We start from the raw sequence: 14,507 nt of genomic DNA on the forward strand, positions 1-14,507 counted from the left end.
AGCACGCCACCAAGGGCTGGGGCGGAAGTGGGTTTATTCTGGGTCCGCCCACTGAGCCACCCTGGGTGCTGGTTGGTGGTGCCAAGTGGGTCTGAAGAGTGGGCCTCCACAGTCCCGGGGACAGCCTAGGCCTCCACGGCCCGGCCGTTGATGACGCGGATATGGCGGATGATGTCCTGGATGGCTTCCGATGTGGTGCCCTGGCCCCCAATGTCTGGGGTGTGCATCTGCAGGAGACGGGCAAACTTGGGCACATGCCAGGATCTGGCCAATCCCTGAGCCCTGGCCTGCAGGCGGCCCAGGGCTGCCCACTACACTCTGTGGCCTGCAGGAACTGGAAGGGCCACCAAGCGGGCCGCAGTACCAGCTAAGACAGAGAAGGCCCAGCCAACCTGGTGTCACCCTCCCCATGGTGGTGCTAGGTCACCATTTCTGGCCCCTCAGGCGTCCTATCAGCTCAACCTGGACAGGGGTTGGGGGGCCTCACGTTTTCATTGTCCATGGATGCCAGGACGGCCTTGCGGATGGAGGTGGCATAGGAGTGGAGCCTGAGGAAGAAGAACAGAGTTCAGTCCTCTGGGCCTCGGACACAGTCTCAGGGCTGATGGCCAGGCATTGAGAAGCCACTTACTTGAGGTGGTCGAGCATCATGCAACTCGCCAGCAGCGTAGCTGTGGGGTTGGCAATGTTCTTATTGGCAATACTCTTCCCTGTGTTCCTTGTAGCCTGGAAGAGGTGACATGAAAAAGGAGGGGGCTGGTGAATGTAAGAATGTCGAGGATACCCTGCATTGGTGTGAACTGTCTAGAACAGGCAAATCCAGAGACTGAGCAGATGAGATTGGTGCGAGGAGCTGGGGGGAGGGGACAGAGAATGCTGGTCACAATTACCAGATTTTTTTTTTTTTTGGTAAGAAGTCGATTCAGATTCACAGAGAAGCACACTCTACAGAGTAGGCCATCACAGAGAGTGAAGGCCTACAAGATTTCTCTCTATGGTGATGAAAGTGTTCTAGAATTAGTGGGGATGTTTGCACAATTTTGAATATTCTAGAAACCACTAAATCGCTTACTTTCAATGACTGAACTAGAAAGTTTATGACCTATAGTTTTTTGCCAACCTTTGTCAACAAAGGTCTGTCTAGTTAAAGCTATGGTTTTTCTAGTAGTTGTGTATGTGGACTTCCCTGGTGGCTCAGATGGTAGACAGTCTGCCTGCAATGCTGGAGACCAGGGTTCAATCCCTGGGTTGGGAAGATCCCCTGGAGAAGGAAATGGCAACCCACTCCAGTGTTCTTGCCCAGAGGATCCCATGGACAGAGGGGCCTGGCGGGCTACACTCCATGGGGTCGCAAGGAGTTGGACACTGACGGAGCAACTCCACTTTCACTTTCATGTATGGGTGTGAGAGTTGGACCATAAAGCAAGCTGAGTGCCAAAGAATTGATGCTTTTGAACTGTGGTGTTGGAGAAGACTCTTAAGAGTCCCCTGGACTGCAAGGAGATCCAACCAGTCCATTCTAAAGGAGATCAGTCCTTAATATTTAGTAGAAGGACTGATGTTGAAGGTGAAGCTCCAATACTTTGGCCACATGATAGGAAGAACTGACTCCTTTGGAAAGACCTTGATGCTGGGGAAGATTGAAGGTGGGAGGAGAAGCGGATGACAGAGAATGAGATGGTTGGATGGCATCACCAACTCGATGGACATGAGTTTGAGCAAGCTCTGGGAATTGGTGATGGACAGGGAGGACTAGCATGCTTGCAGTCCATGGGGTGGCAAAGAGTCGGACATGACTGAGCTACTGAACTGACTGGGCAACTGAACTGACTGACTGAGCTCTAGTTCACAAAGGCCCATGGCCTTGGCATCACTGGTGGCACTCACCGTCTCAAACACAGCATACACATGGCCATAGTTGGCCCCAGCCACAAGGCCAGGGCCCCCAACTAGCCCGGCACAGACGTTGTTGACGATGTTACCATAGAGATTGGGCATCACCATGACATCAAACTGCTGGGGCCGGGACACCAGCTGTGGGATGGGGAGCAGCAGTCAGGAGTTGGAGCACCAGCAGGCCCATGCACCCAGGGCAGGGGCCCGTGCAGCATGGCAGCCCAACTACCTGCATGGTCGTGTTGTCCACGATCATATTCTCAAAGGTGATCTGGGGGTAGCGGGCTGCCACTTCCCTGCAGCACTGGAGGAAGAGCCCATCGCCCAGTTTCCTAGGGTGATGCAGGACACCAGCTTGGCCATGGCCACCGCCCGCCAGAGGGACAGGATTCAGCACCACAGAACCACCAGTCCCGTCCGCAGAGTGGGCAGAACCCCGTTCCACCTCCCTCCAACGTGTGCACTGAGAGCAGGCCTGGGCCCCAGCGCAGATGGGTGGCGTTGGGGACCTACATGATGTTGGCCTTGTGCACGGCTGTCACTTTCTTGCGCCCGCTCTCCTGGGCCAGTTGGAAAGCGTACTCAGCAATGCGCAGGGACTTGGCCTTGGTGATGATCTTCAGGCTCTCCACCACGCCTGCCACACTCTGGGAAGGCGAGGAGGGACCGGAGACTCATATCCTGTCGGAGCCTGCCCTCCCGCACGAGGTTCCCTCCAGGCATGGCCTTCCTGACTGCCGGCCTAGCCAGGCGCCCCCCCGTGCCCCACTCACCTCGTGTTCCAGGCTGCTGTACTCGCCCTCTGTGTTCTCCCGGACAATGAGGATATCAATGTCCCGATGCCGGGTCACCACACCTGGAAGGCTCTTACAGTGGATGACGTTGGCATAGAGATCCAGGCTGGTGCTGCAGGTGTACCAAATCAGATCAGCTGGCCACAGCCACCGCCATCCCCACCCAGCACCCAAGCTGCACCCTTGGCTCTCACCGAAGGATGTTGTTTCGCGATTTGTGGGATGGGGGCAGGTTGTGGTTTGTTTCAATGTTGCCTGCAGGACAGAAACAAGACCGGCAGGCTGGAGAGGGGCCCAGGCTCCAGCGTACTCCTGCATTTGAGCTGGTGGGAGGAGGGCTTCATAAAACACCCTAGCGCACTTGCAGTTGAAGCGCCATGAGGGCGGATGGATGTGTGTGTCTGGGTGTTCACTGATGGCTTCCTGGCATATAACAGACGCTCAATAAATACTGAATGAAGGAAGGGATGAAAACAGCTGGCAGCTAGCCAGAAGGTCTTGCGAGACCCTGGGTGAGGCTCGGCAAGGCCAGGGTCTAGCTGCAAGGGCAGCTTGGCCAGGGTTTGTGCCAGGCCTTGTGTCAAGGTGCCACAAGAGCTCCAGCTCAAGGGCAGATAATAGTTGCCTATAAAAGACCACGGCTTCACCTTGGCTGGAACCAGGGCACCCAGAGGGCCAGCTGCCCCTGAGAGAAAGCAGTCAGAGAATGTCAAGTCGAGGGGGCCCTTCTCAGGTTCCCCCAGGGCTGCCTCAGGCACCCTATCATTGGCATGTCAGCCCCTCTAGGTGACAGCCAGGGCCTGTGTCTCTACCTTCATCTCAGCTCGCTCACTGCTCCTACAGAGCAGGTGATGGGTTCAAGTGTGCAGAATGAGTGATGGAAACAGTTTAAGGACCTGGACCCAACTGAGGAACACTCAGCAAGGGTCAAGCTCCCAGCTGTAACTTCCACAGCTGTGCCGACTAGAGCCAAGGCCACTGGCGGGGGCTTAAACCTGCATCGGTGTGACACCCAGTGTGTGAAGGAAGACTCTGAGAGCCACAGCTGACTCCAGCAGAGAGGGCGGCCCCAGGCGGGAGGGAGCCCACGCCTGGACAGGCTCCTGCAGCAGCTAGTGACACCGAGACCACCGAGGTGCAGCACCCGTGGGCGCCCAGGGACAAGGGTCAGCTCACAAGGGAGTCTCACCCTTCAGGGCTACGCGGTTCCGACGGATGGCCATGATGGCATTGCGGATGTCCTCCTCATCGGCGGTGGAGCTCACGTGCACTTCTTCAAAGTCCACAGGCACACATGCATGCCTGGGGCAGAGTGGGATCAGGACAGTGACCCCAGGCCCCGAGCACGGGGCGTGGGGGTCTCTCCTCTGCTGCTGCCCACTCTGCCTGGGCTCTGGCCAAGGGGAGACTGAGCCTAGCTATGCCAGCTGATGGAGGTGCCCTGACACGCCAAGATGGCATGAGTCGCTTGGGTTCCACCCTCCCCCTCACCCGGCTCAGCCTGGCAGGAGGGCAGGCACCAGGACAAGGGGCCGCCCGCCACTGGCTCGCTACCCTCATGGTGCCCCGTTCTCAGGGTCCCCCAGACTGGGCCCAGGGGGCTCTGTACCTGAACACCGACTTGACATGCAGCATGAGCTCTGGCCCGATGCCATCTCCCGGGATCATGGTCACTGTGTGCCGCCCACCATACTTTGCCGACGGGGGCTGGAAGGGAGGGGGAGGAGGGCAGCCCTTCAGTTCCCTTCCTCCCTCAAGCCCTGACTCAGTGGGCCAGCCAATTGGGAGGTGCCAATTCAGGGTACCCCAACCATATGCCCTGCCCCACCCACAGTGCAGCACTGCTTGTGGGGGGTTTCAGTCCCAAGTCAAGAGGGCAACCACAGAAGCAGGTCCCACCTCCACCTGGAACTGGGTCAACCTCAAAGCCACCAAAAGCCCCCAACCTGACAAACAGGCAGATCGGAAGGATACTCACAATTGTTTGTTGCTAGAGGAGGGGACAGGAAGGAAAAAGACACAGGTCAGCCGAGGTTAGAACAAGGCAGGGCCCGGGGAACCGGGCTTTGCCCCCAGGGTTCAGGGGAGGAGGAGAGGAGAGGAGGGAAGGAGGAGAGGTGAAGATTGCACCTCAGGGGAGACATGGAGGGAACAGAGCCAAGAGGCGTGGCACACACACGTGCCCACACACACACCCCTTTACACCCCAGGTGTCCACAAACCCATCTGCATGCACCTGCACACACACTCCTCTGCACACACTTACAGATGGACACGTGCCCGTATGCACTAGGGCAGGTTACTTACTGAGAAGCTCCTCCGGGGGGCTTCGTGGGCACCTAGAACCTGGCAGAGAGAACCCAGATGCCAGTGGTTGTTGTCAAGCTGGCCAGGGTTAGCCAAGCTCCTGGCAGGGGAGGTGGGCACCCCCACCATGCCCAGACAGGCCCTGTGGCTCTGCAGCTTCCGCTGTCCAAAGACATTTACAGAAATGTTGACACTTCCCTCCCCACCTTTTGCTGTTTTTGAGTTTTCTCAGCCAATTTTTCCTGCTCCGTGAGGTCTGTTGAGTGAGCAGAAATTGGCACACTCAACACAGTACAAAAGGGAAACCATAATAGCAAACCACAAGGCTACCACGACCATCATCCACATCATTTTTTTCCAATATGTCTCCTTATTACAAAAGCAGCATACAGTCAGAACATGGCGACGATCCAGATCATGGAAACCAGAGGGGAAAAGATAGCACCCAGCCCTCTGTCCAGCCAGAGATTAGCCCTAGTGGCCACATGGGGAATAGCCCTCTAGGGTCAGAAGAAGAGCAGATGCTCACCCTTAATCAAGGCCTTCATAAAGGTTGGCAAAGATGCTTCATGGCCTGCGTGGATGACAGATGTCCCCAAGCCCCCACTCACAACGGCCACATGTGGTCATGTCAGTGTCATGCCTGAGAGCTTCAGAGCAATAGCCACTTGAGTCAAATGGGACAGGTGCTCAGAGGGACCCATCTGGAGTCCCCACACTTTCCTGGAGGAAGAAGCTCAGGTCCCAGCTCCTGCCACAGGGGGCTACAGGCTCACACTTTCCTCTCTGGGGGGCCCCACCTGCGTGCCCCTCAATGCAAAGAGGCGGGGACCGAGCCACAGTCCCTCCTTCTCACTCAGGGATGCCCTGCCACTTGCCTGCTGGGGGAGCAGCAGAGGATGCCAGCCAATGAGAGTCACTGTGGCCATTTTCCAAAGAGCCCTGCCTTCCTGCTAGGAGTCTAGAAACCTCAGGCAGAGGCTGACCACCCCATCTGGGTATCTTCGGCTGGTATTCACAAGGTACCCACTTGCACAAAGCTCTGTAAGTACAGGAGTTAGGAAGGGGGTGACGAACAGGACAAGATGCTCCTTGGGTTTCTACTGATCCGCAGAGCCCCCGGATCAGGAGCCAGATGCATGCTTGGGGTTTTTCTGTTTGCCTTCTAGCAACTGTCAGTATCTAGATTCATCTGTCTATAGGCTCTCAACACAAACTTGTGCATGGTGGCTTAGACTGCCCTTCCTCCAGGAAGCCTTCCCTGATGCTCTAAGGCTGCTGAGCTGCTGGTCCCCTTGGGCTGCAAAGCCCTACTCGTTCCCTTCCTCCCAATCCCCATCTCCCCAGGTTACAGCTGCCTCACTCCTTCTCAAACCCTTAAGCCCCAGAGAGTGGATGCCGCGTCTGTCTGATCTCCTGCTATCACCCCAGGACCCAGGAGAATGCCTGGTCCAGAGCTGGGACACAAAACACATTTCTTGACTGAATGGAACACATCAGAAGATGAAGAAAGATATGGCAGGTTCTGAGGCTAGGGAGACCTCAGTCCAAAGCCTCCGTCCACTACTCCTGGTGGCAAACAGCTTAACCTTGCTAAGCTTCTCCTTTACCTGAAATCCATGGAACAGAGGTGCCTACTTTATCTGACCACTGGAAGCATTTTTTTTTTCCCACTGGAAGCATTAAGCAAAAAGAGGTACGCAAGCTGTTCAGTCCTGAGCTGAGGGATGAGGGCTCCCCTTCACCTCAGCAGCCCCTCAGGCCAGTGTGCAAGGCTGGTGACCAATGAGGAGATGCTGGGCTGGCCCCTATGGCTGCCAACTAATTCCTCCTGGGTTCCAGCTCTCTGAGGCCCACAGGCATGGGGCAGGTAACCTGGCCATGATGGTGACCCACCACTCACACCGGGCCTGGCTCTATTTCAGTGCAAGGACCCCTCACCAGACCATGGGTCCCCTGACTACCACCAGGGATGAACCTCTCCTTCATCTGGTTCCAGTGCTACATATTCCATCCAGCTTTGGCCAAAGACCTAGAGAGCTCTCGGAATAGCAACTTCCCTGACCTTGCTCTGGACAGAGTCAGGCCCCTTCCTTCAGGGAGTTACAAAGATTCTGTGAACCTACCCACTCTAAGGACCCCAGGACAAGGCAAGATGTGATACATGCATTGGTCTCCAGCTTGTTCATCAAGCAGGAAGGTGGACTGTTACCCTTGTCCTTTGATAGTACCACAGAAAGCAGTCCAGAATGGTGTGGCTCAACCAAAGGGCTCCCGTGCTGCACACCTTAGTGAAGTTTATCTCTTCAGCATGTTTCTGTTGGATCAAGTATCAATGGTGTCTGCATGTTCCGGGCTTCATCTCTAAAGGTTCCCATACCCAAGACAACCAATCTTGGGGCAAGGCACTGCCCAGCTAGCAGCCTTTCAGTCTCCTCATTCCCGCCCCAATATGGACACAAGCACACACACAGGGGAAGTCAGCAAGGAGACAAATGTCCCCACCAGGATCCTGCAAGAGCCTAGCAGCCAGGGACCTTTGGAAAGCCTCTTGCCAGCAAGTGGGAGAAGTCAGCACTTTACACAGAATTAAATAAGGCAGAAGCTGCGACAGGCCAGCCTTCCCAAGGGCTCAGAGCCGGGAAGTATGCCAGGAGATGTGACTGCAAGGAGTGTCAGCAAAGTCACTGAGTTCCGGAAGGTCAGAGGTGGGTGGATCCTTTGACAGCGAGGGGAAACGAGCCCAGAGAGAGAGGTCAGACCTCTCATCCCTTCGGGCCAGTCCAGACTTGATGACGCTTCGGACTTCCCACCCACCTAGGGACTACACTATCCTCATGGAAGTGTGTCACGAGAGGAATCAGACCCGAATAAGCAAGATCCTAAACGGAGAACGACGGAAGCAAAGCCCTCGCGGCCTCCCGACCCGCCGCCAGCTTCAGGAATCCGAGCTCCTTCCCATTCCCAGCGCCTGCAGGGTGGGGAAAGCCCCTGGGGCACCGAAAAGTCCGACTGGCCACCTCCACTGGGAGAGGTGGCAAAGCGGTTCATAAGAGGGAAACCCGAGGAGGACGGGCGGCCGGGAACGGATTCCCAAGAGCACAAGAGCAAGGCGGGCCGGACACGCAACCGCCTCACGAGGGTTCCCACAAGGACACTGGGAAGTGACACTGTCACCCGCTCGCCAGGAGCTCCCCCGCCACCACATGCAGACTCCTGGAGCGCCAGACCAGGGTCAACTTCAGTTAACCCCTTCACTGACAGCGGAGGTGGCCAATCAACCCCAGGCCGCGACACTCTCCCCTCCCTGCGAGGCCCGCAGCCAATCGGGCTCCAGAACGGTCCGAGCGTGGCGGCGGCCCGCCTAATCTCGCCGAAGTGCTAACACCTTAGTGAGCGCGGCCGCTGTCCCCTTGGGCCGCTCCTCCCTCTCACCTCCCAAGGACGCCAGAGGAGGGCCGGCCTGAGCGCTGCCTTCACAGCGCCGCCCGCGGCCGTCGCCACCTTCAGCGCCATGACAGAACGTGAAGGAAGACAGCCGCAGGTTCCGACACGAAGCTGGCGCTCTCGCGAGAGCTCGGCGGAGCGCGACGTCTCGGGAGGGGGCGTGGTCCCGGCAGTACGCACGCACACGGCCGCGCCGGTTTCCCACGGCTTTTTCCGGCGCCAGAGGCGCCGCTGCCGCCATCTTAGGGGGGCGGCCGGCTGGGCGCCTGGTCCGGGGAGGAGACACGTCAGTACCGCCGGTGACGTCACAGGCCCGCCCAGCCCGCCAGCTCCCAATTGGCTGCGGCGGCTGCTGACGCGTCGCGCTTCCTCGTCTACTCCTCGTGTTTAGGCTAACTGCTTTCTTTTTCCCTTGGCAGAGAACAGGCGATGGCGGCGCTGGCATCTCTCGGCGCCCTGGCTCTACTGCTGCTGTCCGGTCTCTCCTGCTGCTCAGGTAGCGGCCTGGCCGGAGTTCTTTTCTGGCGAGTCTCTCACCCACGACTGGTGGTGCGTCGGGGGAGGACGGATGCGGGCAGAGCGGGGGTCTGGGCCTTCTTCCTTCAAGAGGCAGGTGGTCTCTGGTCGCGGCGGCCGAAGCCACCACGCTCTCGTGCACCACACACGTTCACCCAGCAGCTGAGCTGCTGGAAGAAACAGCCTGATCTGTGCCCCATCTGCTCCAGTGAGGAAGACTCCCAGAGCCTTTCTATGCGCCTGGCCCCAGCTCCAGCAGGGAAAGTGACACTCGTCCCTGCCGCCACAACAAGAGCCCCCGATCTGGGGGTGGGGGGGTGGGGTTGGACAGGAGCAAAGCTCTGCATTTGTAGGGCGATCGGAGCGAGAAACTGAGCCGGTGGAGAGGAACCACCTGACCCGATGTGGGGTCAGGCCTCCCTAGGAATGGTTCTCCGAGTGAAGCGAGGAAGCAGAGACGGTCCAGGCAGAGGGGCCCAGAGTGCGGACGAGTTAGAAGGGACCTGAAGAGGGAAAGATGAGTGTCTAGATCAGACGCTTGGTTTGTGTCCCCTAAGGCCTTGTTGGATCCGTATAGGGTTTTTCAGCAGAGTCAGATGGCTTCACATTCTTGAGAGGTTGTTAACAGTGGTTGGGCTGAGTTCTGACTGACACTGGAGTCCAGAAGTGTGTTTAGCAGGAGGTCCTTCCAGGAGCCCACAATGGGCCTGGGGGTCTGGACTGGGTTAGGACCACTTTGAGCACTTTCACTTTATCTGCCCTACTTCAGGCCAGCGCCCCTGATGCTTGGAGTGTTTCACCAGCCTCAGTGGCCACCCCACCCGCACCCTGGTCACTGGCTCCTCAGGAACTACCTATGCTGTAGGCAGTGACGCCTGGAAAGGACAAACCTGACTGTGAAACTGTGCTTTCCTGTGTCTGGAGGAAGGTCAAACTTGGCAAAGTGTGGAAGCATCTGGGGAACCTGGCTCCTGAGAACCACTTCCCACCGATGATCCCAGGCATCTTCCTCCCACTGGTTCAGTCCCAAGCCTCAGCCCAAGTCATGGCCCTGCCCTGACACTGCGTTAGAGCAGTTGGCGCCTGGTGGTTTAGGTGACACCTTTCCTTCTCTGTGGCCTCTAGCAGTGTAGAGATGGTGAGGGTGTGTCCTTTCTCTCAGCGCAGCAGGAGGACAAGTTGTGCTTCTGGACCCAGATCGCCCATTTCCTTTCCTCCAGAACCGCTGGGGCCAGTCTTAGCTTTCTGTCAGCTGGGGCAGAGACCCTTCATGTGGGAAGCCTGCATAAGTTTTTGTGCTTTTACGTCTGCAAAGCACGCCTTCAGTCAACTAGCTAGGGCCTTGCAGCTCTGAATTGAGGTCACCCTGGCCCTGAGCTTTTGGGGTGTTCCAGGGCAGGCTGTGTCTCTAAACCATTGCATGGCTTTTCTGTCTATAGGTCCAGGCACAGAGTCGAGTTGTGTAGTGAATTCATGCAGTGTACTCCCCACCCCCCAACATGCTCACCTGTTCTTTTGCCCTGACATCGAGGTTCCACACGCACAAAGTCTTCCCGTCCCCCTTTCTCTGCCTTCCTTAAAGGCCACCCCACCCCTCTTGGCCCCTGCACTTCTGATTCGTCATTTGGATCCGTCTCCCAGACTCCACCTGGCAGGGTCCAAAGGGCCCGTTGTGTCTTTAGTGGATGAGCTCTGGGAAGTGGGGTAGGATGGTCCCTTCTGCCCTGCAACTCAGTGAGCGAAAGCCAGGCCTTATCCCTCCCTCTCTGCCTCCTCCCTGCAGCAGAGGCCTGTGTGGAGCCCCAGATCACCCCTTCCTACTATACCACCTCGGATGCTGTCATTTCTACCGAGACTGTCTTCATCGTGGAGATCTCCTTGACTTGCAAGAACAGGGTCCAGGTGAGGCAGCAGGGCTTCAGCCAAGAGGGCGAAGGCTCAGAGGTAGGCAGGGAGCCTGAGCCTTTGGGCCCTCGGTAGCACCAGATGAGCTCAGACTCAGGGCTCCACGAGGACAGTGAGCATCAGGGTTTCGCCAGCCAGGTCTACTTCTTCCCCACACAGCAGTGTAGGTAGACACTTTGCTGTGTCTGGAAAGTGTGCTCGTGGGAAGGGAGAAAGCCAGGCTCAGCCCCGGGGCTCCTGTATCCCCTTTCTGGTTGCTCTTGGCTGAAACGTGCATCTATGTGGGTGTTTGGTGACTTAAAAACTGAGCAGCCCTGGCCTGGGTCCCTGCAACCTGAAGGCCCAAAGAAAGATGGAAGTTGGGCCTTGTTAGGTACCACCTTCCTTAGGCAGCTCCTTGGGCGCCCCTGATCCCAGTACTCACTTCCAGACTCAAGAGAAAAAAGAACATTTCAGTCATCCTACCCCTGTTCAGCTAACAGGCTTGCTGGGGATTAGGGAGGCCAGGCCAGTGGGGAGGTGTGGTCCCCAAGGAGCAAGACCAACATGGAGAAACTGGCCCCCATGGTTCTCACTTGGTGCCCCTACCAGACCCAGTGCAGTCCCTGACTCTGCCTGGCACCCTGCTTACCCCAGGCGTGGGCATAGCGGAACCTCACAGACGGCCCGAGAGGTGAGAAGGTGACTCTCTTATTCCCTCCCCCAGAACATGGCTCTCTATGCAGACGTCAGTGGAAAACAATTTCCTGTCACCCGGGGCCAGGATGTGGGACGTTACCAGGTAAGGGAGGCTGTGGTCGTCACTTTCGGGGGAGGTCACCTGCTTGCAGGCGTAGCCTGAAGCCCTGGGTAGCTTGGCCAGCCGAGCTGAGGTTCTTGGACTCCATGCACTGGTAGCAGCAGCACGTCCATCGTATCCACCCCTTGCCAAATGCACCCCACCCAGGTGTCCTGGAGCCTAGATCACAAGAGCGCCCACGCAGGCACCTATGAGGTCCGGTTCTTTGATGAGGAGTCCTATAGCCTCCTGAGGAAGGTGAGTGTCCCCAAAGCCCCCCAGGCCTGTTGGAGGGAGGGTGCAGCCCACAGCCACAGTTGTCTCTCCCCTGCGTTCCCCATCCCCCTCCCTAACTCAGAGCAGGATGGGTGGGTAGCCACCTTCCTGCCTGACCGCCCACCCCAGCTAGCCCCATGCCTTCTTTCCTTTGCCCACCTCTCTTCTCCCACAACTCTGGGCAGGGTTCTGCCCCAACCTGCCCACCCAGCAGAGCCCCCTGACCCCAGCACCTCCCTCGCAGGCTCAGAGAAACAACGAGGACGTTTCTGTCATCCCACCTCTATTCACGGTCAGCGTGGACCATCGGGTAAGCTGGAGGAGGGGACTGGCTCAGCCCAGGGGAAGGGGTGGCACACACGGCCAGCCTCGCCTTTGAGGGGGCACTGGGGGCTGCGCCAAGGTGGCTGGCATGTCTTTGTGCCCCCTGGAGTGGCTGGCCCTCTCCCCTGTCTGTCCCTGTGGGATGACCATGGTCTCCTTTCTTGCAGGGTACCTGGAATGGGCCCTGGGTCTCCACCGAAGTTCTGGCTGCAGCCATCGGACTAGTGATCTACTACCTGGCCTTCAGTGCCAAGAGCCACATCCAGGCCTGAGGGTGGTGCCCGCCCCCCACCCTTGCTTCTTTGAATAAAGAGCTATTGGCTATCCCAAGCACTGGAGCTGGGTCACGCACATGGACAGAGCTGGGTGCCCAGCATCCGTCCACCCGGACGGCACAGGTCTGGAGAGCCTCTCCTCCTGTGTTTCTGCTTCATTCCTTGGCCATCACTACTACTCCGTTCTTAGCCCCCAGATGGCTTTTGGGACCGAATGCTCAGTGCCCAGCATCTCTCAGGGTTGCCTTTGTGGTTTTCCTCCCACCCGTCTTCTGCAAGAGTGTGGCCTTGTCCGCCTGCCCTCATCCTGCCTGGGCCCCACCTAGCGAAGGGGCTTCTGACCACCTGCTACTGTGAGGGCAGGGTCCCAGGGACAGTGGTGTGGGAAGCTTGCCTGGAACTCAGGAGTTAGTAGCATTTGCAGGCGCAGCCCTTCTGGCCTTCGGAAGGGTTCCAGGGCTTTGGAACTCGGGGCACAAGCCACACCCCAGTACTTTGTGTTTTTCCTGGGGGGTGTTGGCAGGTACCCCTATGGAGCTGATGCTGTTGAATCAAGTTCCAGTAGCTCTCTGGGGGATAGTCCTTGCAGGCTCTCTGCTCCAGCCAGTTACCCTCAGGATGCTCCTGTCTCATGGCATCAGGTGGGGCCCAGAGAAAGGCAGAGACAGACCCCCGAGCTTCTGAGGAGTCCATTTGTCAGCCCTTTCCAGCCTAGCCTTGCACCTTGATTCCTAGCAGCTGCCACCCCCACCCCCCAGCACCTGGCAGGCATTCCTGTGCAGGCTCCATGCTCCGAGTCAACCCACAGCCCTCCCTTTAGCCCGGTTTCCCTCCTGCTGCTGGTGGGTGAGGGGGGAGTGCCTAGAGTCCTTCCCCACTGCACACATTTGCTCGGCTGTGACCTGGGAAGCAGCCACCCAGGTATCAGTGAGAGATTGTTTTGGAATCAGCCAGCAAAGCACCTGGCTCCCATCACCTGTTACCAGAGAGAATGAATAACAAGCCTCCAGGGAGGCTGCACCAAAAGTGAAAGTGAAGTCACTCAGTGTCCGACTCTTTGCGACCCCACAGACTATAGCCTACCAGCCTTCTGTCCATGGAGTTTTCCAGGCAAGAATACTGGAGTGGGTTGCCATTTCCCTCTCCAGGAGATCTTCCTGACCCAGGGACTGAACCCAGGTCTCCTTCATTGTAGGCAGACGCTTTATCGTCTGAGCCACCAGGGTAGACTCAACCTACCTGAGTGGGTAGGGTGTCCTCTGGGGTCCCAGCTGCTCCTTGCTCCCACCCTCAGGTGGGCAGGGTGTGACTGGGGAGGTTCCAGGACACAGCTGAGTGCCCCTAAGACCAGAAGGGGTGAGGGCACCCTGGCTGAGGGGCTTTCTGTATTCCACACAGGTGCCTGCTAGCTGAGCACTGCTCCTAAAAAGGCATAGTAGCAACTGGCCACCCTGGGACTCTTTTTAAGATGCAGGCTTCATCACCACTTTGCCCTGAGAGAGTGAGACCCAAATGTGAAGTCGCTGGTCCAGGGCATTGTGATGTCATGTCTGCCAGAGCCAATGAGAGCTAAGCTCTCACATGGGGACCCAAGGTTACAGGCCTGTCCTGGAGCCCATCCTGGGAGCCCTGGGCATCTGGCACCCCACCTCAGAGCAAGAATGACGTGCCTCTAGAGCCATCAAAGTGAGTGCCCTTAGTCACCTGCTCTAGCCAGTTTTCTGTGACAGGTTGGGCCCTGGGCACCCCATTCTTGTGGGGACCTGTATGGACTGTCCCCTCCTGAGGACACTCACGTCCCAAGAGTTGCCATGCCTAGCCCCCAGCTCAGCTGTTCGCCCTTTTCATGAAGAAGCCACTGGTGGTCCATGTGCCGTGCTGGGTCTTCCCTGCCAGCTGTTCATTGAGCAGGGCACTCTGCTTCAATGGGCTCAGATTTCTTGCTCACACCAATCTTGGCAAATTAGAGGAAGTCTATTGCTCTTCCAA

The 14,507-nt window shown here is 57.6% G+C and overlaps 2 protein-coding genes across 3 annotated transcripts; one reads left to right on the forward strand and one right to left on the reverse strand.

Annotated features, from left to right (window-relative positions):
- Positions 1-17: 17 nt before the first annotated feature.
- On the reverse strand, positions 18-8,584 carry IDH3G (isocitrate dehydrogenase (NAD(+)) 3 non-catalytic subunit gamma). Of its 2 annotated transcripts, XM_040265525.1 has the most exons (13): positions 8,433-8,584; positions 4,998-5,036; positions 4,669-4,680; positions 4,300-4,397; positions 3,880-3,992; positions 2,885-2,945; positions 2,670-2,802; positions 2,410-2,543; positions 2,126-2,228; positions 1,888-2,034; positions 632-726; positions 488-548; positions 18-227 (listed from the first exon to the last, which is right to left on the reverse strand). In XM_040265525.1, exons 1-13 carry the CDS (start codon positions 8,511-8,513, stop codon positions 126-128), a joined length of 1,179 nt encoding a protein of 392 aa, XP_040121459.1. In that variant the 5' UTR covers positions 8,514-8,584; the 3' UTR covers positions 18-125. The 2 variants fall into 2 exon arrangements, with proteins under 2 accessions (XP_040121459.1, XP_040121460.1); XM_040265526.1 differs by lacking the exon at positions 4,669-4,680 and having other exon boundaries at positions 8,433-8,566.
- Positions 8,585-8,657: 73 nt separating this feature from the next.
- On the forward strand, positions 8,658-12,573 carry SSR4 (signal sequence receptor subunit 4). Its single transcript, XM_040265594.1, has 6 exons — positions 8,658-8,940; positions 10,744-10,862; positions 11,572-11,646; positions 11,812-11,901; positions 12,164-12,229; positions 12,411-12,573. The coding sequence occupies exons 1-6, from the start codon at positions 8,874-8,876 to the stop codon at positions 12,513-12,515; spliced, it is 522 nt and encodes a 173-aa protein (XP_040121528.1). The 5' UTR covers positions 8,658-8,873; the 3' UTR covers positions 12,516-12,573.
- Positions 12,574-14,507: the final 1,934 nt, after the last annotated feature.

The sequence above is a fragment of the Oryx dammah genome, unplaced genomic scaffold (assembly GCF_014754425.2).
Source record: "Oryx dammah isolate SB20612 unplaced genomic scaffold, SCBI_Odam_1.1 HiC_scaffold_23, whole genome shotgun sequence".
In the NCBI taxonomy this organism is placed as follows: Eukaryota; Metazoa; Chordata; class Mammalia; order Artiodactyla; family Bovidae; genus Oryx; species Oryx dammah.

Excerpts from the sequence above, each read along its gene's own strand:
- SSR4 (XM_040265594.1), top strand. The coding sequence starts at position 8,874 with ATGGCGGCGCTGGCATCTCTCGGCGCCCTGGCTCTACTGCTGCTGTCC. Across the intron at positions 11,647-11,811 it reads AGGATGTGGGACGTTACCAG|GTGTCCTGGAGCCTAGATCA; the intron begins GTAAGGGAGGCT and ends CACCCCACCCAG. Across the intron at positions 11,902-12,163 it reads CCTATAGCCTCCTGAGGAAG|GCTCAGAGAAACAACGAGGA; the intron begins GTGAGTGTCCCC and ends CCTCCCTCGCAG.
- IDH3G (XM_040265525.1), bottom strand. The coding sequence starts at position 8,513 with ATGGCGCTGAAGGTGGCGACGGCCGCGGGCGGCGCTGTGAAGGCAGCG. Across the intron at positions 2,946-3,879 it reads GAACCGCGTAGCCCTGAAGG|GCAACATTGAAACAAACCAC; the intron begins GTGAGACTCCCT and ends TCTGTCCTGCAG. Across the intron at positions 549-631 it reads ATGATGCTCGACCACCTCAA|GCTCCACTCCTATGCCACCT; the intron begins GTAAGTGGCTTC and ends CTTCTTCCTCAG.